Below are 25,233 nucleotides of genomic sequence, written 5' to 3'. Positions count from 1 at the left end.
TCCTTGATGTTTGCATGAAATTTCAGCGAATTGATATGTTAATAGGCTGGTTCATGTCAACTGAGTGGCATATCATTGAGCGAAGGTTTCCGGTGAAAGGTTTCCACATCAAGTGATCAAGCACAGTATATTTAAACCTCCGTGGATTACACATCACGTCAGTTAAACACCAGCACGAAAAACAAGTAGGTAAAATCTAGCTATTTCAATTAGGTGCGGTTTATTTACTTTTAAATTTAACGGAGAAAACAGTGAAGTGATTTAAACCCGGGAAGAGAAGACGCATCATGTTTGTTCATATTTTTAAACATTCTGTAAAGTGTACTCAGCTCATGTGAGCTTGTTCCTAACGTTAAAAAAAAAAAAACGGGAATTCTATTCCGTTTTTCATATTTTGGTCTCGCGAAGAAAGCCATTGAGGATAAACAATTATCCCAAAGTCAAAACAAAACTTTCTCACCGTTTCACTTTTGTCTCAAGCTTTTCATTATCAATTAAAAGACGGCCTTACGGAACGGAAATTAAACAATAACCCGCGACAAATAAGTTTAGTCGATATCCTGGCCGTGGGCATAAGTTGCTTGATTTTGCCGTTAGAACAAGAACCGTGAATTCTTCGCCATTTGTCCGCAACGCAGACGTGATTCCAGCCAAGTCATAACGCTGTAAGGTCAGTTATTTTTATGAAAAACATATCTTCAGTATCAATATACTGAAGCGGGGGAATGAGTTAAGGAGGAACCAACAACAGCACCTGCTTAAATCTGTGCAAATGTTAAGCCTGAGACACCAATTTATAGATTATCCATGACGAATTATTTGTTAAGCTAATCAAGACCAAAATATGCCAGTTATGTTTTAAATTTCGTCTGAAATGAAACCGATACATTTTTATTTCTAAATCGATAACCTTGGTTATTGGCAAAAATATATGAATGTATTTATCAAAACAACTTTGCCTAGAAATTGATTTAAGCAATGTTTGGAATCAGGTGACAGATAAACAAAAACGCTGAAGTTTTGTATGAATCTAAGGTAACAGAATAATTTTGACATATTGTGTTGTTCGAACGAAAAACATTTCCGAAATCGTTTTTTTTTTTTCGTTTCATAATCCGGCTGCATGCAGCAGCTGTATTTCCCATACATCTCTAATATCGACAAAATTAGAAGATCAGTTATTGATGTAAACAAATTAGACTCTTATGCCCGATTTTCAATTATTGGAAACTTTCATCAACAAAATAAAGCGATATAATGGCACACTGTTTCTCTCGATGGATGAATTAATTAAAGTGCAACTGAAATGGAAAATCCCCAACTGAGCACACAAATAAATTAAATCTTTAGAAATTGGAAATCGTAAATTTCAGTGATAACCATGCTGAGTTTTGGTGAGTAGAATTATCTCATTTGATTTCCAAATTGGACTTTTTTTTTTTGAAGAGCCGACAGATTTTGTTGATAAGTTTGAATGTAAAGTGTTAAAATATCTTTTGTAATATCCCGGGATATCACGAACAAGGTCAAATCGATTCTCGGTGAGGGGGTTTAGGTAGGACCTTCGTTGAGGGATCGCAGGCTCACTTTCCAATGATACACGACGCCCGACGTCACCCAAATCAAGCTGAGTTTTTGAACGAGAAATGCTAAAAGACGTTAAAAAAAATCTGGGACCCCTGTACAAGCAGAAGGAAGAAAGTGATAAATTAAAAAATGCCCTAGATGCCTGGTATATGGAAATTACAATTTTCGAGAAAAGTGAGGAAAAAATCCGTTAATTTAACTGGACTCACTACGGCAGGGTCTATTTTTTTATGAGCTCAAGATTTCCATGGCGCTATAGTTGATGAGGACGAAGCCGGAATCAAATAGTAGACTAAGAAATCAAACTGTTTTTCTTTAATTTTGTATAATATTTCCAAAGAACAAAAAATCACGGTCACTAAGCGTCTCTCGCTCGCTAGATTTCTCGTCTTTCTTCGTCCATCCCTGCATGCAAACGTCTTATGCCTTAAGAAAATGAAAATCCACTCATTCTCGACCCCAGAGCAGTTTTGAAGTGACTGCGCAAATGCAAGACACAAAGATCCATTTCGCGCCGTCAGTCATGCGCAAAAGGGAAGAGCTCTGGGTTGGCTGTACGCATGGGTAGTGTACGACAGTGCTTTGTAGAGCTTTCGAACGTTGAATTTCAAATGCATTTGTTGCCGAAGAATAATCAGATCGCGTGCCCGCAGGCCTCTCGTATTCCTTGGCAGGAAAACAGACATTTGAAGCGAAAAATAGCGAAAAATTCTTGTATTCAATTCAATTCAATTTTATTCACACTTATTACAGGGGGAAATAGAATTTATAATACTGGTTGAAGAGCTCCGCTAGTTAAATTAGGCTTAGGAGAGGAAAGAATGTTGTAAGAATGTTTCCCACCAGCGAGGCTCGAGAAGAGTAAATTAAAATAATTCTCAACAATTTTAATAAAAACATGTTCAATATTAGTTGCCTTACAGCAAAAACAGGGCGTTCGCAGTAAAGCTGTAGAATTTTTCGCCGCGCCGTCAGTCATGCGCAACAGGGAAGAGCTCTGGGTTGGCTGTACGCATGCGTAGTGTACGACAGTGCTTTGTAGAGCTTTCGAACGTTGAATTTCAAATGCATTTGTTGCCGAAAAATAATCAGATCGCGTGTCCGCAGGCCTCTCGAATTTCTTGGCAGGAAAACAGTGCTTTAATTTGTAGAGCTTTCGAACGTTGAATTTGAAATGCATTTGTTGCCGATGAATAATCAGATCGCGTGCCCGCAGGCCTCTCGAATTTCTTGGCAGGGAAACAGTGCTTTGTAGAGCTTTCGAATGTTGAATTTGTAATTTATTTGTTGCCGAAGAATAATCAGATCGCGTGCCCGTAGCCCTCTCGAATTTCTTGGCAGGAAAACAGACATTTGAAGCGAAAAATAGGATTCTTGTAAGAATGTTTCCCACCAGTGAGGCTCGAGAAGAGTAAATTAAAATAATTCTCGACAATTTTAATAAAAACATGTTCAATATTAGTTGCCTTGCAGCCAAAACTGGGCGTTCGCAGTAAAGCTGTAGATTTTTTCGCAAAACTGGGAAACCATTCATTATAACGAAAAAAAAAAAAAAAACAAAACAAAACAAAACTGGTAAAAAAAAGCCAAAAAAATGCTGGCATGAATATTTTTAAAAATGCAGTAATCGGAATTCTTGGCAACTTCAATTTTTTTAAGTGGCAGATAGTCAATATTTATCAGATGTTTAGATATGCAATGTGTCCAAAATTGTCATTTTAACAATGTATCAAATTAACCCTGGCTCAACTGACAAGAAAGCCATTTTTCCATATAAGATGAAGTCACAACAAACATGCTAATATATAATAATTTGTCAGCCATCTTTAAATCAACGAATGATCTCACACCATTTTTATTCTAATAGGCTTTCTTAATTTTGCTTTCGTTTTTTGGTTTCGAGTTCATTAGAAAAATTCAATTACTAGAATGGGGAAATTTACTTAAATCAATAATAATGTTTATTCTTTATTACGAAAAGGTATGAGATGAAGGAAAGTGTTTATATTGAGAAAAATAAACCAGTAAATTGTCATTCATGTTGTGCTGTATACAGCTAAACTGATTGTTATCACTTGCATATCTGTTTTCTAAAGTAGACATTTTCAGTCAATTTAAACTGCCGCAAAAGAACACGGCAGAGTAAATAGTTTCCGCAGTTCCTATCTCCGTGAAATAATTCAACAAGATGCGCAGCCAGACACAATAACCCGTTCGATCTCATTGCTCACGTAAAATATCTATAATTTGTTTACTTTTCTGTTATTAATATTTAACGAAATTCTCCCGACAGACAAAATTGTTGATACGGGCGCGTTGACGGAGGAGTTTATTCAATTTTTTTCTCCGCTTTGTACAAAAGCTTCAAGGACGCTGTGTTGATACATTCTTTGGTGTAAAGCTCCTTCCTCGGGAGAATACATTATACCCTACAGTGGGGAATCATCACTAGCCTTTTCATAGTGGTAGGTCAAAAAAAACATCTTTTACCGATTATAATATCCGATTAGGTACCTAAATAGTGGGTTTTTACAGTAAAAAAAGTCGATTGAATTATCTCCTTTTTAAGAATAAACAATTTGGCTTTCGTTGAATCATCATACACTGAACTTGAAATAAGTCAAACTTTCTCACGGCTTTAATAAATATCTTTACGGGTGTCAAACGCAGACCGCCATAATAATTCGATGATAAAGCTATCTTTGTATATCGTATAAAATCAGAATCAAATTCTTTTTTTTTTTCTTTGACGACGTGGTGGCGCTCGCACTTTGAAGAAGCAAGTACACTTCAAGATTGTTTTAATTCAAGGTATCCGTCAGCTTTTTTTTTTTTTTTTTTTTTTTTAATATATCGTAGTCCTGTTCTTTGGCAGACACTGTAAATACAAGGGACATAAGTAAGTGTAGTCATACAGAGGGAGTTAGTTCAGGAACGCCCAAAGAGAACATTTCAGCAAAATGCTTAAAATATTGTCTCTTGTGCTTCCAGATCGTCTTGTGCTCTGTTAAACACATATTTGTATAATTTAAAGGCGAAGTATCATGGGGTTTTTGGTATCTTTTGTTAAAAATGATGAAATAAGACCTTCAATCACCTGCCAAATAATTCTAGAATGACGAGAGGAAAGAAATCAACTCAATTCTTGAAAGGAACAACTCGTGATCTGGAAACAAAAATGCGAGAACTTGAAAAATATTAGCCTAACATTTTTGAAGTTTCAATCCATACCGGCCTACTCTGTCTTTGGCCAGAGGCACTAATGGACAGTTTTATTGCACTGGGGTGATAATTTATAACAAACCTGACAATTATTTCTTTGTTTCTGCTGACAGGCAAACATTTTTGGGTTTTGAAATGACATCAAATTTGCGTGTATACAGTGTGATCTGCTCAGATGCTACGGCTGACAATTTGAGGAACGTTTTAGAAAACAGAAATTTTATTTCCCCAGTTTACTAGCTGGTTTTGGTTTTACAAAAATGCTTGCTGATCTTTTTGTTTTTTTTTTTTTTCGTATTTTTTAGCGACAAATTTGCCACTCCAAAACCGAAAAGAATTAGTTGTGCCGCTGCTAGGAAAATTTGAGCGGACATTTTGTCGAAGAAAACTGTAGATTTTCTTAAGGGAACTGGTCATAACAAGTTTGTTCGAAGAGGACCCACCTTGTCTGGGGTAGGGGGGTTATTGAAAACACCACCTATCTCGTGAACATTATCGACAACATTTTATTGGCTTTAAAATTTGAGTTGATACAGAAATATTCAGCTAGCAAGAGTTAGCATTGCTGGATAAACAAGAAAGTGAGGTTTGAATCTGACTGTCATTTTTTACTGCTGGATAGAGGGGTGGCTATGCAATAAAGACACCATCATTTAAGGTTGAGGAAGGGGGGTGCAGGCCGAGGCCACCATCTATTCTGGGGTTTGGTGGGTCCTGTTCGAGTATAGTAGTTTTAACCACTTCTCTAAGACTATAAAATCTGAATTTCTGAGGTGATAAAGGCCTTCCAAACAGATATCCACCAAAATGAACCGTTCATTGTGTGCTGGGTCATGATATTCAAATTAGCCATAGGGGAGATGGGCCAAGCCCCTGAACCAGTTCACTATACAAGCGAACTCGGACTCTGTATTGGCCAATTTCCAAGTGATACTGTACTTTTATTTGCTTGCCGGTATACCAGGTATACCAGACGCCATGGTAGTCTTATCCTAGTGAACGCATTTTGTTCCAAAAAGGATTCATCAAGTTTTGAAAAGTGTCATGAAACGTTCTCAAATAATAAGGGTCATACGAAAATTAAGTTCAAGGATGATTAAAATTTTTTCGATGGACACGTTTTATCATATTCCTAAGATTCGTCGAGAGATTTTCGTGTCGCAATGACTTTACATATCAGGCTTTCACAGATCGTTGGCGACTCTCAGGGGGAAGGGGGAGGGTCTGTGCAAAAATTCGGAAATTTGGAAGACGGAGATTCATCGCCACTTTAAAGATAGTTCTCTTTTCCTGGTTGGAACGAAACGTGGAAAATTCTTCCGTTTCCAATCTATTATTTAGTGTTATTTTATATTAGCTCACACCATCATCATCAAGAAGAGTCACCCGGGTGGGGGGGGGGGGGGGGGAGAGGGGTACTCCCATATATGGGCTATATAGGCGCGTGCCGCGAGATAGGGTATGGTTTTTAATGTTCTCAGTCCTTAAATATGGTATCAATTTTTCCTCATTTATCAACGCTTTCCTGGATTAATTAGTCCTTAGATAGGGTACCTAAATTGTATCAGTTAAATTGAAGCTTTTAAGCGCCACTTTTTACGAAAAAGAAATGGCTTTTTAAAACTGAAGTGTCCGCTGAAGTATTAGAAAGGCGATTTTCATAGAGATTTGTGTTTCTCCGTGCACATTAGCCGTTGTTTGGGTCCCTTGAATAGGGTGTCATTTTTCGGGTTCGGTCCTTAAGAAGGGTATTCAGTTTTCCCTTCCTTTACCCTTAAATAGAGTCAGGGTTCGAGAACCTTTGCCGCACACCCCTATCGAAAATTTTCGGAAGTACCCCCCCCCCCCCCCCCCGGGAGAGTCGCCCGACGTTTATAAACAGCAAGTACAATCTCTTTCTTTGAGGATAAACAATAACAAAACACACACACACATAAAAAAAACTTACTCCATGCATTATTAAAATGGCGGGTGATTTTGATCGATTTTTTAATTTATAGTGGTGAACATCCATGTTATCGTATGGTCGAGCTGCGTTTTTTTGTGCTAGGCTTCTCTTAACCACGTAGACTGGGTTGTGACAATGACTTTATAGGTTATTAGATTCTTGTTATTTTAATAGCAATGTAAAATGGAAGCTGCGCGTACAGGCCTACACTAAGAGCAGTCAAAAATTTTCTGATCAGTAATTCACAGTACGAGTTCAATTAAAATTATGTGAGCAAATGGCATCTACAGGCTGGTAACACCGGGCAGTAGTTTGATGATGGTCTTGAACCAATGGATCATAGTCTAAGATAGTTATAATTAACTTATGTTAGTCTGATTTACAATATCTTTGGTTACTTCCTAAGTGAGCTTGGTAATTCACGTTTTGTTAGCATTTATTAACGGGAAATTGTAGAACCTCTTTAGTGATGTAGTTAGAAATTGAATAGGCGGGCAGATCTGAAATGAAATTAGGTAGTTCTACTCATGGACTTCGAGTAGTGCCTTATTTTTGTTAAGCCGGCGACACATCTGGAGATTTTATACAATTTCAACTACTTGAAATCGCCAGGTGTTCCCGGTGCAGCGATTGCGATTTTCCCCTATCGGCGCGATCGGCGCATAAAATCGCCAGGGGAGTCGCCGGCTTTAGGGATAGTAAAGCGAGCGAACCAGGTGAGCCTGCTCTACCATCCGGGTTGTTCCTAGAATACTCTAAAACAAGGTTGGACACCTTATGATGTTTACACAATGTAGTATTTGTAATCCTCGTAGTCGATCGAGAACAGAAGCCCGCTTGTTAGTCAGAGAACTGAGAGAATAAGCTCCATTCAGGTAGGGAACAGCTTTTGGGGGTTAAGCACTGATCTACGCTAATTAGACCTTATTGGCACTGATTTGAAAACGTTAGTTGTTAACGTATCTTTGCAAAGGCGACGCGATTTCATTGAAAATGTTCGCAGGCAAACGAAGTTTAGCGTTTTCCTGGTGTGCCCAAAATAAAAGATTGAAAACGGCGCCGTTTTCTGTTTCCAAGATAATTTGGGACGTTCAGAAAGGATATTTGTTTACGCTAACATTATTTAGTGCGGCAGAATATTTTTTGCGGACACCTAACCGTTGATTTCGGTGGATATCTATCCGGAAGCCTTTTTTTTTGTAAAGAAAACCTATAGTTTTCTTCTGCAAAATGTCAGTTCCAAATTTCAAAACACTGGAAAACTAATTCCTTTCGTCTTCGAAGGGCAAATATGTCGTCCAAACAAAACAACAACAACAACAACAACGAAAAAAGTCAGCTAGCATTTTCGTAAAGCCAACAGCAGCTCGTAAATTCGGAGAATAAGATTCTGTTTCCTAAAACTTTCTGCAAACTTAAATTTTCAGTTAAGGCATCCATACAGATGAGACTGTATAAGCTTACACAAATATGTCTTTAATTTAAAATGGTACAAAGCAAGACGATCGATCAATGGTGAAAACTAGTAATAATCAAAGATTAGGTAGGTGCGTTCGATCGGTGTTTTTTTTTGGGCGAGGATGGTTTTGTATTGTTTTCTTGGACGAAATGGTACGTTTGTACAGAGAGAAGTTGGTCGATCTTCCGAAAAAAGCAGCGCAGTTGACACATCACGATCACGATCAAAACTCGGTATCGATGGCGCGGCGAATTGCCGCGTCTGTTTTCTTGAAAACACAGCACTACACAGCTTTCTGATGTTTTGATAAGTAGCTTTAGTCATATTTGCTAATGATTGTTCGAACAAATCAATACAACTTACTTGTCTCGAGGAAAAGACCGAACAGCGATGAGGAAAACCCTGAGGAAAAAATGCGAAAAGCGATAAGCACATGGAATGAGATGCACGAATATAATGCGCTCTGCTCATTATCCGTGCCTTCATTACCATGCCAACAGTGTCTGCTGCACAATGTCGTGACGGCTGCACAACGTCGAGGCTTGTCGTGTGAGATCGAGGCCAAATGTGCCAGTCACAACAAAATGGCGCCCAAACCCTGAAGTCGCATGGCATCACGATCGATACCCGCGGGACATCATAAAGCCCGAAAGGCCTGATTTGAAACCACTCGAATAGTATACGTTCTCCTAATTGTCGAACGCAGTAAACCATTTATAGTCTGTGCAAGAGTTGAATTGCTTTTAATCGAACTGAAGACAGAATTCAAGTTTATTATGTTCCGACTGACTTAATTAAAACAACCAGCTTGAGCTTTATGGGTTGGCTCTGAAATGCGTGGCATAAAAATAGTTTGCATGTCCAGCAGTCGGAGAGAATGATTTAAGTTTAATCCAAAAAACAAACAAACAAACAAACGAAAGAACTGTAATATCGATCCCTGTTATTTCCCAAGAGCATTAAATTTGTAAGTTTTGAAACTGAGTTTTGAGCTGATGGAACTGATAAGCCATATCGAATGCAGCTATAAGAATATGATTTTCCGTCGTTATTGATAGTACACATCAAAAAAAAAAAAAAAAAAAATTACTCAATTCTGATTGCCTGAAAAAAAAAAAGAGTGCAGTCACCATGAAACACAAGTGCGAATTTGTTACACGAGTGCAATTACAAATGGCCTTGGCTAGAAAAAAAAAAAAGAAACCAACGACAGCCAATCAGATGACAGTTGTTTCTATGGCAACATATTTGAGATAAGGAAATTATCGGGAATTTGAGATAAGGCAAGGAGAAAAAACGGCCGGGGTTTTAAGCAAACAACGATTTGGTTTTGCAAGTGAAACAACAATAGAACAGATGAGAGTACCTCTTTCTGGCTGCATGTGTGGAAAGCGTGGTTTTGATTCCGATTGAGCATTTACTTTTCAGACTTTTGCTGATTATTGTAAACCGAGTTTTCTTTAAAAGATGTTTGGATGGTTTATAATCAATCCTCTCACATTTCGAATTTCATAGTTCAATGATTTTGAATGTTTTGGTCTTGTAAAAGTTTGAATCATTCACAAAGGTGGTAACCTTTTTCACCAATCAGCTGAATGAACTTCATATAAAAGTGCACGTGAAAATTCACTTGTTTTGATTTTCTGCGGTCTTCGATTTTTTTTTCACAAAATTTTCCTCGTGCAATTTTGAAAAAATATGTACTTTTGAATTTTTCAAAGACTACAAATTGCACTCGCCCTACGGGATCTTGTAATTTACCCGTGCTTATTATTCCAAATTGCACTCGAAATCATGTGATTACCTGTACTAATTGCATAGTGATTTGCGTCAATTTTCTAAAAGCTATTGTCCATTTTTCTTTAGATTTCAATGTTGCTGTAGCATCTTGTTTGTTCAACTTGCCTTAAATTTGAATTAAATTAAATTAGCTTATTTACAGACCTGTGGAATTTGTTGCTAAGCTGTTAATTTATTGTGTTTAGTTTGTTTCATGTTTTGGTATTTCGGTAAATGATATCTTTTCGTCTCTACCTATTCGTAAAATCTTACCGTAGTGGTCAAGAAACGTTATACACAAGAAGCAAGCTCAGGAACTTTTCTAGCTGCAAAAAATCCGTTATGATTCGCATTTCAGTAACAGGGTGTGGGAATTTCTCCGTAGGTCAATTCCTCTTCGAAGCAATGAGTTTTCTTACACCTATATTAGTACGCACAGCTGCCGCGCGCTTTCGAGGAAAATCTTTTTTTAACTCACTTTTGACTGACATTAATGTGCATTGACCAGATTAGCCACAGCAGGGTTTAAATCCGTCCATAACCTATCTGCGTTTAGCCAATTAAAACGCTGGAAATCCAATACCCATGGACCGATCGTATTTTAAAAAACCAAAAACAGAGTGTGCAATTCTATTTCACCTCACGGCTGTTACTATGGTCACACTTGGTAGTAAAAATGGAAACAACAGAGGTGTACGATTTACTGGTCCAACGAAAAAATGTTCTAAATAGCGTCATGCTATCTGGTAGAACTGATAGTGCCAATTTCATTCCTTTTAACCCGAGTGGGTGAATGACAAAGTTTGATAATTAGAGAGAGGCTGAAAGGGAATTAACTCCTTTGAGTCTTAAATTGGCGCCATGCGGCGTAATGTTAATAAGCTATCTGTACAAAATTGAGTGGAAGTGTTGCAGACACAATTACTTATTTATAATGCCGAGCTGCACTACTTCTGTTTGAATAGTATAACGCCATGAGAAAAACTACAATTTTATGGATAAGCAAACTTACTACTTGAAATTATTAATTTGGAATATCAGTGGCTGTTTAACTAAGATTGTTTACTAATAAATAACTGTGTTGTTGTCGATTTTCCCATTATGTGTTGGTTGTACTGACCTCAGCTCGTTGATTGGATGATGCATTGACTAAACTCACAATCTCAGGGGTACAATCTCTTTAATAAATCCGCGCCCGTGAGTCGTAATCACACGAACGCAGTTTACGGCTAATTTGGGAAGAGACTGTCGACTCCATATCCTCATAAGTTGAGTCTTGCAACTGGACATTTTAGCGTGAAGTTGTTAATGTAATCTAAAGATTTTAAGATCTTTAAAGTGAGGGTATCGCAAGGGAAAGGCATTTATTCGAGTAACTGTATGATTTAAAGTCGACTGACATAAATTTTTAAAATTGTGTTGTGACTGTCGTAGCGACATGATACTGTATCTGAATTAAGTTGGAGTGTGTGCTCGTTAATTCCGGCCGAATTCACCACATAGATAAGTTCACTAAATAAAGTCTTAACATGTAAAGAAATAAAAAATCACGTTTAAGTGGTGACTGTACCTGTTTACCCAGGAAAGCAAGCTACATATGTTAATGCGAAAACGGATCCATGCATACTGAAGACTTTTCGTGGCGTACTAACTCAAATCAAGCGTAAACGTTTCATTTTAGGGTCATGCATAACTAAATGTCACTGAAATGTGGTTGCATAATAATGGCTGATGGACCAGAACTCAGTAGGCTTGAAATATGTTTTATTATCTCAAAGCAGGTTTGGTTTTCACTAAAGACATAACTATTTCCAAAAGATAAAACAGTGGCTTCCTTTTAACGTTTACTCGATTGTCCTAATTCTTCTATAATTCTTTAATGGAAAATAACTTGTCCGATAGCTTGGTCTGTTTTTTTAGTAACAGTTTGCAAAATCCAAAAGACATGTACATTTTTCCGTCAATGGTAGGTAAAAAAAATATAATAGCCACATTTTGCTCAAACGGTTGTTCGAGTACACGGAAACTATTCATCGATGTTTATAGCAACGGATGGCCAAATAATAAAAATACCAACTTACAAAAAGTCGGGCCACCATTTTCAAGTCCCTCTTTTAGGTCTTAAGTGAAATTTAATTAATCGCTTTTTGTAGCAAATTGTTTGCTTGGAAATTCACCTCTTTTATTTTAACTCAGTGGTGAAGAACAAGCAATGCACCTATGAACAATTAAAAGTATTTAAATGTAAATTTCTAAAACGTTTGACCAAAAAATTGGATAATCCCTTAGAGAATGGCTTTAATCATAAAAGGAGAATCTAGATGGTTATCAGTTTTGAGAATTAAAGAAAAAACGAAGACTAAACAATTAGCTATTTTGCTCTAAAAACTATAGTTAGTGAATATAATTGATGAATAACTACTAGTTTGCATCCTGTTTTCACGCAAACACATTCTATTATACACTTGTTTGCTACAACAGTGGTAAAACCCGCGTGTATTCGAGCGTATGTTAAGCACCGCGAAAATTGCGTTTATTTTAACTGCGTAAGGAAAGTATTTATAATCTGTTTACTATTAATATTTCACTGAGTACATGCTGATAAGTGTGGGTAAATTAACCACATTTAAAACTCTACCCTCATTCGCATTTACGCCTCCGGACAATTAGGCCAAGACAAATTTAAAAGGAATATTTGAAGAGACTGGTATCTCAGTTTAAAGCAGGAGATTGTTTGGAAATAACTTGAAGAAGCAGTCAGTGGAATTCTGGTAAGGTTCTGTATTTCTCTAAACACATGAAGCGATAGAAAACAGATCAATACATTTTATCACTGGATTTAGATATTCATAAAAATATAGGCAATCAGATCAACAGAAATTTCCATTAGGAGAAAATACTATCCCGTATTCGTGCCGAAAACTTGGCTGAATAATCTTCGGATTACAGAATTTGTTTCAATGATTTAGTGAAAGGCGCATAATTTGCACATGAACAAGTGTGGGTTATCGACATGAGAGACTATACGCATGTATTGTCTGATTTCACATATTAGTTGTAGGAAGCGTTAACTGACTGGGTATGGCATAACGATGTACAATTGTTTCGGCTTCATGAAATAAAGCTCGCTAAAATATGCCGCGATTTGATGATTCTGGGTTGATTCGGCTTATAAATATCAAGACAAACACCACCCGTACCTCAAACTGTGAACGTCGCTGGTTAAACTTAAAATTTAGCAAGTTTCCTGGCAGTATTTTCGTTCCTTTTGGCGGCTCAAGACAGCAGCTAGGCTCATTTTTGCGTGCGGTGGATACAGCAGGTAACACGCGTCAACGAGCTGACACTGTCCGGCGAAATTGTTTTAGTAACGGTTCCTCATGAGCTAACTTGTATTTTCTAATATTAGAATGCCTGTACTTGAAGATCACTTTTTGTTTGTACTTTATCCGTGAAACTTAAATTCCATTGAATGAATAAATATGGATTCAACGCCGAACTGAAATTTTAATAAGGGGGCTCTCTCGAATCGTTTTTTAAATTAGACCCCAGGATAAATATGTTTTTAAGTTGATTCAATTTCTCTGCCTTTTGAACTTTCGAAGAACAGAAAAATGTCAAAAGTTCTTTTAAAAAGTATCTTCCGACGAAACTTATAATTCAATCGATTCTTCAAAAGTCTTATTTTGCAACATTTTTAATGTAAAGGTGTGTACTGAGATTCCTTCCCCAAAAACAAGCTAGATTTAATACTGAAAAGCAAACGTTTATTCGAGCCGAATCCCCGTTAACAAGTTGAAGAAAGATAAAGTTACCTGAAGAAAGCCGTACCAGAAACCACAACAGAGAACACAACGCCGGACATAAAAAAAACTTAAACGTATAAAAAGGGGCGAAGTAGGGAAAATAACTTTCCAAGGACTGAAAAATCTTCGTTCATCCGAAATTACCCAACACCATTTCTATGGTAACCTAACAGCTCAAAAAAAGCTTGTCAAATTAAACTGTTTGTTTCTCAGTTTAACCTGTTAATATTTTAGTATTTGTTCGGCGGCGAGGATTACCAAAAAGCTCTTTAATTTGACGTCTATTAATGTGATGTTCTTAATTCTTAATACCGGCTTAATGCGTCCACGACTGCCTCACAAAAACTTTTTCAGATCATTAAAAACTGATGGAATCTCATCTGCACATCTCCTAACATCTTACAATTACTGCCATAATAGAAAATATAAAGATTTATTTTTAACGCCGCTTAAAAACTTATTCCTTAACCTTAAAAAATGCTTTTCTTTTTAATTTACCACGCACCTTGATGAATATTTTAAAAGTAGGCGTGGAGTGTTATTGTAGGCAAATACCTTTTAAGTGCTTTAGCTATAGTAACGCTTAGATATAATGTTTTTAATGCGTCCAAAATAACGCTTAAAGCTTCGAGTGGAAAGCTTTGTTGAGCAAAAAAAGGTTTTGTTTATATGCAAAAAGATCACTTAAAAGAAACATTTGAACGCTTTAGGCGGACCACCAGTTTCATGCATGTCGTAAATATTACTGCATAAAATATTCCGGATGATCGTTCCTCAACCAGCTACATCGTCGAAAACTAGCGCTTCAAATTTTGCTCTAGCATTTGTTTCACAGGCTATGTTTTTAAGCCTCGTAGCTCAGTAGATAGAGCAACGGACGATCCAATACGGAGGTCGTGGGTTCGATTCGCGCCAAGGTGGGAGACTGTTTTCTTTGCCTCGTGTGATCTCCCATTTCCTTACTAGAGCTAACGCTCAGTGGAAATTCAAGGGTTCAATTTAGCATAACATACACTGTAGAGTTAATTCTCTGATCCATCATTTATGTTTTGCATTTCGTTTGCTCAGCAAAACGATGGGAAAACTTTAATGACAACTGTATACACTATATGAAGAAAAGCTTATGACAATGTCGTTGACAATATGTCATTTTCGCTGCATGTATTTTTATGCCATATAGATAAAGGTCAAATTTACGCGTCGTACTGAACGTAGTAGGTTCCAGAAAAAAAAAAAAAGAAAAAAAAAGAAAACCGAAAAATTGTGCTGAATTGGCCCAATAACTATGGAATCCAGTAGATTACTTTGAGAGGTAAGCGGCTAAAGAATCCCCACCGACCAGAGTGCATATTTCGAAGAAGAGTAGAGTTCTTCTTTTCACAACGTTTGCGGGAACAAAATCTTTACGACACATGTTCATTTTAGGGCAGCCACGCTACGCTTTCGTACAATTGCAACGTTTTGCTCAACTCGTGCAAGTTGTTTCGCAACAGACACGATTGCAAGAACGATTGCCACACAGGCTTAAAGAAAACTTTTACTGGACGCGCGTGACTGAAGTGCTTGACTTCATTTTCTTTTCAAAACTCAAGCTACTGAGCACAATTAATTCCAACTTAAGGCAGGTGATTGATTTAAATACTCGTTCCAGATGCTACATAACGAAATGAAATACATGTTGGTACAATTTCCACGAACAATACAATTCATACTGTGGAGTGGTAGAAATAGTATTAGTGAAATTCGGGTCAATTCGAAGACCTCCGCTTTTTTTTATTGTTTTTCGCCGATGAATATGGATTTTCACTCAGCAACATAGCAATATAAACAGATCATAGAGAAGTTCGATTTTCAAAAAAAAACGACAAAAAAACAACCACGACAAAGCAAGCCGACAATTTTAGCCTAAGTGCTCAAATGCACTTGATAATGAGACGTAAAAGCAAGGCGTGTTTTACTGGTTTGACTTGTGAAGTCAAAAAGTTGCTGTAAATGAAAATTTTAAACGTTAACAAGGTTTATTTAGTTGAATTTCAGTTATTAATCATTCCTAGTAAAAAAAGGTATTTAAATCTTTCCTGCGGACCTTCTGCATGATACGCCTTCGCTAAAACTTGAAACAAATTTCACGAACAAGAATATTGCAAAAATATGAGGCCGAATGAAAGCAAAATAGTCTATCCCACAAATAAAGCTGAAAAGTGGCCATTTTGTTTGAAATTGCAATAAAAGTTGGTCTATAGAACTTCTAGCTATACTCATGCAGAAAAACAGAAAATTTTGGATGTCGCTGGCAGAATACTATATGCCAGCACGATTTGAAGGAACGGAACTGAAGCTTTTATCCACACTTAAAATGTAGAACCACCTTGTAAAGCATAATAAACATGCAGCACCACAGGAAAGTGTTTCTCAATTGTGTTTTCTTTGAATGTGTTTATGTATAGCACTATTGTAAAGTAGTGCCTAAATGTTTGAAAAGAAAAATTACAGAAAAACACATCAGACGGTGGAAGGTTTGATTCTATCATCAGGTTGTGAAAGGGTTTAAAAGATTGAAGTTTTAGACGTTTTACTCAATTCTTAATATAACAGATGTACACTTTACGTTCTTTTTAGATTCTTCAGTAATCCAACATGAACCTGTCTCGGGTAATGGTGTTCGCCGCTGTCCTTTTGGTTCAGTCTTTCCTCGTGCAAAGTATCTTTCTTCCATGGTCAAAATTTAAGAACGATTCTTCAGACGGGTTATATATTGCAAAAACAATGATCGAATTGAGTAAACAAGTAAATATCTTTGGAGGCAAGCAACTCGAGAAGTTCAAGAACATCACAAGACGAGTCTCTTTAGATGAGAGATGCTTTGGTGATAACGACATGCCTTTATCAATTGCGTTTCATAAGAATCTCCCCTACGCTTTTTTTGGAGTCGGCGAAACGAGCTTTCACATCCAAGGCATGTTTCCTTCTTTGTTATCAGACATACTTGACTACTGTTGCCCAGGCGGAGCGAAAAAAGTTAGATTTGGCAAATTGTTACGCACGCCACTGGAAGCAGAAGACCGTTTTCTCAATGAAAACGTTAACGAGTACGATTTCACATTTCCCATCCACGCACCCGCAGGATCCCGTTCCTTTCGGGATCACCCGTTTATCCCGCTGGTGCGTGTTCCCAGTGTGGTGTTCCTGGCGTATGATGGGAACGAAAGGACGAGCAAGACTCACGCCATTGCAGCAACTATTCTGAAGGCCTGGCCAATAATGGTGTTCATTCTTCTCACAGCGACTTTCTCTGGTATTATAATTTGGTTCTTGGTAAGTGCAAATGAGGCCAAAATATATCTTAACACGCCGAAATGTTGATTGTAGATATTTAACTGGACTATGTTGAAGTTTTGAAAGCTGGGGGGTGGTATCAGTGCTAAACCTTAAAAGTATTCAAGTGATTTTTGGGTCGAGGATTCCAGCAGGATCACTAAGATAAGCTAAAATATAAAAGTACCCCAGAAATTTAAATAACTAATTTATAAAATGAAAAAAACAAAAACAAAAACAAAAAAAAAAACACGTGAAAAAAAGACGTGGAAAAGGCTTATAAGGTTTTTACCATCTATCGTAAAATTGCTTAATTTGCTTGGCCTCTTCTAGTCATTATTAGGGAGCTTAAGCACGACGACGACAACGGCAACGAAAACGTCACCTGAAAATATATCATTATTTCATTTGTGCTACTTCGTGATTATTTCAACTCGCTCAACTTTTACGAAAATGGCGAACTAGCCAGGAACCAAATTGGAAGAAGTAGCGTACAAGTTAGGAAAGAAAATGAAAAATTCACCGTCCTACGTTCATGCTCTCTACAAAACCTTAAATGTGTTCATTTTACGTTGTTGTTTTGTAGAGGACGGCAAAGAAATGTACAAAAATGTAAAACGCACGTGCAGAGCGATTGTTTTTTCTCATTAAGCCTTTCGTTTTGCGGCTTTGTCGTTGCCGTCGCCCGTCGTCGTCACTTAAGCTCCCTATAAATGGGCCTTCAGACTTTGTTGGAATAACCTTCGATTAACTCATAACCAAAGATGTCTGTCGTCATACCTGATAAGGACGGTGCCTACTTTTGCTATTGCGCATACGTTATGCGCATCTCGAGATATCCGGGTTTCGTATGGGTGATGCCCATTAATACAGGGATATTTTTGTACAGTTAAAAACTATGCGGAGAAAGCGGAACTTAGCAAATGCTTTTGGTATCCAAAAAGAAAATTGGGGGTAAGCGTGCATTTTTCATAGTTTATAAAGGTTCACTTAAAAAGACATACATTGCTTTGTACTTTACTGCTTTTTAGAATAATTGTTATCTCTAAAAGATGCCCCAGTTTTCTTTCTGGATTCCAATAGCCCATACTAAGGTCTGCATTTCCCGCATAGTCATAAACTGTGCGAAAGTAGCTTTGTATTAGTAAGCACCGTCCTTCAAATAAATCGGATTACGCTCAATCTCGCTAAACAAACAAAAACTGCCAAAAATTCTTGACTAACGAATGATTTTTCAACTGCGCATATGACTTGATGCAAGAGGTTACCTTTTGTAAATTGCGTTTATCTTGTCACAGGATCATCGTCAAAACCCTCAGGAGTTCCCTCAGTCATTTAGGAAGGGAGTCTGGGAAGGATTCTGGTGGGCACTGGTTACCATGACAACAGTAGGGTTTGTATTACAATAAAATTATTTCATCTCAGCGAAGACACAGAGTGAGGACACGAGACGAACTTTGAACAGTTTAGCTGGGCATGTGTGAGGAATATCAAAGGATTCTTGGCATCGTAAAGAATATGAACATTTCAGTTCGAAAAAACCTGAATAAGTTTACCTCGGTACGCGCTGTATTTTATTGCAAGGGTTTTTTTTTTGTTTATCCAATCACACGTGGTTCAGAACATTAAGGGCCTATGAATGTTACGACTGTTTTAAAAAACATTGAACAGGTTATCATGGTATGCCGATATTAAAATAAACTAATCTTTTTTGTTGTACGTCATTGTACGCAATAGAATCGAACTAGGGTCCTGATTTACTGAAAGTGTCATGTTAGGGAAAGTGTCAACGTTAGCCTAACATTTTCAAGCTTCAATCCATGCCGACTCACTCTGTCTCTGGCCAGAGGCACTAATCGACGGTTATATTGCACTGGGTTGATAATTTATAACAAAACTAGACAATTAGTTTATTGTTTCTGTTGACAGACAAACATTTTTGGGTTTTGAAATTACATCAAATTCGCGTGATACTCCCCTTTAAGTGTCCATCGCTTAAGAGCTTATGAAGCCCTGCAACCCAGTAAATATGGTAAATATGTTAGCCGAGTGCAACAGTTTTCTTTAGTTACTTTCTTCTTTCTCAATAGTTATGGTGATCGCTCGCCCAAGTCCCTTCTTGGTCGTGTGTTCTGTATTGTGTGGATCATCACTGGCTTAATTATAATCTCCATTTTCATTGCCATGGTAACAGCATCGCTTGCAGCTACAACCCACCCACATTTTCCTATCCACGGATCGCTGGTAAGTGAAGTTAACTTTTTTATTTGGGATGGCGAAGTGTGCTCTCGATTCTGACCATCTTGTGAGAAAATAGACTTCTTTCACAAATAAATAAATTACTCCGATTTGTTTTCATGATCATTAGCCTTAATAATGTCGTTAGCATGTACAAATATCAATTAGAACTTTTGCTCTAAGATGAAGTTAGTGGGGCTGATTAAAATACATCGAAAAGAATAATAAGTCGGCCCCCATTTACGAAAAAAGTCTATATTACTCTGTCACAAGTCTCCGTATAGATCAGAGGTCAGAGCAACAGACAGTCGATCAACCCTGTTTTTAACACAGGAAGCGTGGCGCAAATTACGCGCGCGTATAACGAGTTCTTGGTGGCAATTAAAGGTGTAAAGGTTCAGAGGGCTGTGTAGTTATGTTTCGTGATGTTATATAGATTTTTTTCTCAGCTGTTGGGATCTGTCTTTAGTTCAGTGTTACAGGGCCTATATCACCTAACTTTGGTATTACTACAACTAGTAATAATCAACGATTAGGGAGTGCGTTCGATGATCTCGATCCCAGGCTCTCTTTCCATTGCCAATTTGGTGATGATGTCATCCACACCTGCAAACAAATCTGCGGGGATGCCAGATACGCCTCCCAAGAGCCATTCATTCATGCACTGAATCAGCGTTGTCCCATACAATCTCGACTCCAATCTGTATTAGGAGTGCGCAAAAATGCTAAAAAGACATATGTCTGGGTACGAATGATGATGAATTGAAAAAGTTGGCTATTTTTTAAGGTTCAGATCTTATGTCTTGAAAATTATATATACTTGATATCTTCACATACGAGAAAAGATACTTAGTTTTAATTCTAGCACAGTTTTGACCTCCTTTCCCCAAGAAAAAAAACCCCGAAAAATACCAAAATACAGTTTGCTAAATACATTATTGGTTGACTATGGCCATCTTTCCTCTCGTTGATGTGCTACTTTATTCTAGAGCAGGCGCGGCTCAGTGTCGCTTTTAGAATGCTTTTTTCATTTCCTTTCTCAATAGATTGGAGTCGTTAACGGCAGTGAAGAATATCAACTTGGAGTTTTGATGAACGCAGATATGAAAAGTAAGAACTATAATTGTAATGTTTCAATATATCACATATGACATCATATGAAGGAAATAAAAGTACTCAGCCAAGCTTGCTTCAATTTTGAACAATAAAATAACAAAAATATCAAGGCTGTTTCTGGTGCGATCCAAAAAATTACGTGAAAATTTCCGAAACAAACGATTCACTTCAGAACTGTGGAAATGAAAATGAACCCAAGTTGTCGTTTCATTTGACATTTGGTCCTCCTTAATTTTTGAACTGAAATTTTGGCTGATCGAGTGGAAAGTGCCTCTACAAACTTTTATCCGGTATCACAAAAGTTTTATTTGAAGTAGTTTAGGAAAGTTTCAATGAACACATACAACAAGTCCCACAAGCTTCTAGCTTTAAATATAACCATGTATAAATAAATTTACTTTATTTTACTTTAACATAACCATAGAGACAAACGTAAATTGCGAATTTGTTTTAAGCCGATGTTTTGAGCGTTCTTTTCGTGCTTTTTTTTTTTGTTGCAGTCTTTTCCAAGGTATACGACATAACGGAAGCTCTGCTCAGCTCAAAAATAGACGGTGGATTTTTCGATAATTTCATGATAACAGCGCACTTGAACCTTATCAAGGATCATCCGGGACTCAGGGTCGAGCGTACCATTGAACACCCAGTGACGTACGGCATGGTTTTGGCGGGAAATTCATCGCAGATGGCAGACTGCGCGAGGCGCTATGCTGAGAACTACCCGCGAAAAGTTTTCCAGAGAATTGCACATTACCTGAAACCCCTCAAGGTATCATACAGTAACGACATTTGCTAGTCGCTCAAAACTATCTATAAAAAATAAAAACACGCACGCAGACATCGACACACACACTGAAGAACAAAATAGACAAAAATCACTGCTAAAAATGAAAACAACAAAACAAAAAACCGAATTGCCACTAGAAACGAAATAGTGAGACAGTATTCGATGTAAGATTCAATGAAAAGAATTGTCGTATGCACAGACTGCCACGAAGCATACCTGGTACATGTACCTAAGAAGCAAAATGAAACTTGTTCGGATGATCAATTTTCCAACGAATGGTGGACAAAACAAAGAACAAAAAATTGACTCCGAAGAAAATTATGTTAAACTTAATAATATTTCCCAAAACCCACTTCCCGCTTCTCTTCGTCGTTACTTCTTCCAATTCTCATACCCTGGCCTGACATATTTAACGTGTACCGCATATATCGCGTTTTAGACTCCGTCCTCTTTTCCGCCAAACCAAGATGAAATTTCAAACCAAATTTGTTGGTAATATTTAACGATGAAACAATTTTCCAGCCTAAATTTAGTGATGGAACATGAAGGTTATATATACATGGCATATTTTTTTTAAATATCAATAAGGTAGGCTTTATTGTAGTTCCAGGAGGGTGACTCGTAGTAAAGTCTGCATCATTGTATTTTTTTAGAATCCAAATGATGCAATAAGCCAGGAGGTGAAAGCAGCTGAAGGGCTATTTTATGAAGAAGGAACCTTTAAGATGATTGTGTACTGCGGTGTAGCAATCCTAGCCGCGCTGGGCATAGCTGGCTTGCTGTACGAGTTTACTGCGAAGAAATATTGTATACGTAAGTGAGAATGAAATATTACACAACGTACGCTTTAATTTTTTAATTTGCTTTTTACTCAAAACCACATTTTGGCATAACAAACACAACACCCCTGATGATAGACCACGAGTAGTTCCCGTTTTCTCACAGAATTCGTCGTAGAGCTGAAAGTGAAACACGCGAGACGCGCGCGTGGGCCTAACGCGCGCCTCGATGAAGGTAGGGTAAGAGGTATGGTATGTAAGTTCTGGAACATTGGACCTTTTGGGGTCCTTGAGAAGCGTAACAATTTGGTCCAAGAGAAAATAATTTCTCAGGCTTTGGTCTCATTCATGCCTCCCCGTTATGAATGCACTGATTAAGTACCCTCTCTCCAGGGAAGGGGAGGGACCAAGCTCCTACAAGGAAAAGGCTATAGCATCTCGCGTTTTGTTCTTGGTAATATCCTCTTTTAAGGGGGCTAAGTAAGTGTAACGCTAACGCAAAAAAGAAGCACTAGTAATTTCACTGCTTGTTTTCACAGCAAAACAAACAAGAAATGAAAACAGTTACCAGAATGTTGAGATGGCCAAACGACCAAGCGATGATGATCATAACCCTGGCGAGGGAGACTTGGACGAGCTTTTGCAGGATTACAAGACATTTCATGACACATGGGTTGAACGGTGCAAGAAGCTTCATGGGAAACCTCTTCATGGTTGCTAGGTAACGACTGAATAAGTCGTTGAAATTCTCATGTGTAGAATATAGGCGAAGGTCAAGCATTTTTCGGTAATAACAAAGCTTGTAAACTAAACCCTCAAAATAAAATTGAAAGCTGAGGTAAAACAAGAAGAAATGATGCTAAGAATTTAAAAGGAGCCAAACCTAGTTTAGCTCAATGTGTGATATTGCTCAGAAGATGACTCCCGGCTCGAAAAAGCTAGTAATTGTAATTTTATCTTTAAGTATCCGATATGGCCCGTTTTCAGTTTGAAGTTTTTAGCATTTACCAGGCTTAAAATTTACCATCACATTTATTCCTAGTTAGACTATGTTTAAAAAAAAGATATATATCTCGGCCTAGCTTGATATATAACCATAACCAACGTGAATTAGGAAACAGAATTGACAAAAACAACGCGACCAAGGGCGACAGCATCATCCGAGAAGTTTTGATGGAATTAATTTTGATTAGGAGCACTGTTAATTTTAAGTCACGTGTACAAAACCTAAGTAATGAACAATGTAAATCACGTGATATTCTCAAGAGAATCGATCCTTTGCCTTTTTGGAATTATAGAATGCATGCCTCGTGTAATTGGGGAGCAAAACAACGAAGCGAATATTAAACCGAGCTAATGCAAATTCCAAGTCCTAACGGTTCGTTTCTCGAAGTGTATTACATTTTCTTTTTAAAAAATAAGCAGGCAATTTTTCGTCATCTGATAATGATGTATGGTTGTACCACCAAACTGACGAAGTCGAGTAAACCTGGATCAGAGTGTAGATAACGCATCTGATTGGTTGAAAAAAAAAAACGATATATATCCGTACTACAATGACATAAACCTATATCTGGTGAAGGAACAGCTGCTGGCATACGCAGGATCTATGAAAGATCAAATTAGGCAAAAGTAGACATACAAGTAAAGTAAGCAAGGCTAATACTGCGAAGAAAACTCAGACACGACAGTTACATGATAGAGACCAAACTGAAAGTACTTAATGCAACAGGTTTGGTCCCCATCATGTTGCTGTCGAATTGCATTTTCTACGCATGCGCAGTATCAGCCTAGCCTGTGAACAGGATCCAAGGAGGGTACAGGGAGGAGAGAGCTCACACCGCCTCACCTTGGGAGCCTGTTCACAGGCTATATCAGCCCTGATTGCTTTAGTTGAAGCCGACAGTGTCTATATAATGTAATTGTTATGTAATGGATGCTATTTATAAGGCGCACTATACTGCTTGTAAACATTAACTCAAATAATAAAATAAAAATTGAATTCAAAGTTCTGATACAAAAAATTGTGCGTTCAATCTTGACTCAAAGTCAACTGTTAAAAAAAGCCGGAAATACATTCTATGGGGCATTAGGTTCCGATTCGCCTCGTTTCTTTTGCATTTGGCACTTTTGATCCTCGCTTTCGGGAAATCGCCAGTTTAACGTGGTTGCCAAAACGAGAAACAGTGATGTGTACGCCCACTCTTTTTACTGTTCAAAAAGGTATCCCTAAAGTGCCTTTGCTCGATAAAAATCAAACAAATCAGTCTTTAGCCACACTGCGCCTTGAGAGAAAACATTGCTATAGTAATGATTTTACGTGAACTCTAGTTTCCATAATATCGTACCGATGTTTGCCGCATCGCTAACTATTGTCAGTTTCAGTGCCGCGATCTCCACGATCCTGACATGAAAGCCATGCCAACCGCGTAAGGATCCCCGCATCGTGAACACAAATTAACAGTTTACACAAACTAACAAATGAATGTTATTTTATTACATAACTGAGATACACAAGACTTCAAATCGGCAAAACTCTAACTACTGACGTGTTGTAAAATTAGTTTGCTCGTGTTATTTACAAAGATAATAAAAAACAATTTGAACATAGAAGTTTGGAAACCTGCAGCGTAAATATAAATATGACTGCAGAAAAACCCGCCTATGGTTCAACCAGACTGCTTCTGAAGCAGGCTTATATTAGTCATTCGTTTTTTAAAGTTATACACGTATGTACAAATGGCTGTTAGTTATCGTGTTTATATGACTGGATCTCAGGACACAGTTTAATAAAAAAAAGCATGCTACCTTGGGGGGCCTGGCAACTCGTCACGTAAAGTACTGGTCGGATCATCCCATGACGTCATTAACAGCACGGGCTCCTGATCTCACTCCTGTTGAATCGTTCAAATTTCCCAAGCGCTTGTATCGATTCCCAACGACTCTTAATATGCTATGCAATATTACTTTCACGAGAATAAACTAAAAAATTCAAACTTTACTCATGTTTTAAACACCATTTCTCGTGCGCTTTCGTTGATAGGACGAAAGCTATTTAAAAGAATACAATTGTTTTGAAAACCGCGATTCATCATCTATTTTAATAAATGGCGAATAGACGTAGCTTTTGACCCAGTCAGTAATAGCTTTAAACAATTCCTTTCTACCCTTTGCACCAGTTAAGCTCGTTACTACAA

General features: G+C 37.6%; 1 protein-coding gene across 8 annotated transcripts; it reads left to right on the top strand.

Annotated features, from left to right (window-relative positions):
• Nucleotides 1-69: 69 nt before the first annotated feature.
• On the top strand, nucleotides 70-24,060 carry LOC146466510 (uncharacterized). 8 transcript variants are annotated; one of them, XM_085127007.1, is made up of 9 exons: nucleotides 70-185; nucleotides 3,950-4,052; nucleotides 16,421-17,116; nucleotides 18,415-18,509; nucleotides 19,207-19,360; nucleotides 20,401-20,464; nucleotides 20,971-21,239; nucleotides 21,911-22,070; nucleotides 22,576-24,060. In XM_085127007.1, exons 3-9 carry the CDS (start codon nucleotides 16,439-16,441, stop codon nucleotides 22,755-22,757), a joined length of 1,602 nt encoding a protein of 533 aa, XP_084983133.1. In that variant the 5' UTR covers nucleotides 70-185; nucleotides 3,950-4,052; nucleotides 16,421-16,438; the 3' UTR covers nucleotides 22,758-24,060. The 8 variants fall into 8 exon arrangements, with proteins under 8 accessions (XP_084983133.1, XP_084983135.1, XP_084983134.1 ...); XM_085127008.1 differs by lacking the exon at nucleotides 70-185 and adding an exon at nucleotides 531-670; XM_085127009.1 differs by lacking the exon at nucleotides 3,950-4,052 and having other exon boundaries at nucleotides 82-185.
• The last annotated feature ends 1,173 nt before the right edge of the window (nucleotides 24,061-25,233 follow it).

This window comes from Pavona decussata, unplaced genomic scaffold (genome assembly GCF_977016875.1).
Source record: "Pavona decussata unplaced genomic scaffold, jaPavDecu1.1 SCAFFOLD_143, whole genome shotgun sequence".
Classification (NCBI taxonomy): Eukaryota; Metazoa; Cnidaria; class Anthozoa; order Scleractinia; family Agariciidae; genus Pavona; species Pavona decussata.
Note: the sequence above shows the minus strand (reverse complement) of the source record. Positions and strands in the feature narration are given on the sequence as shown.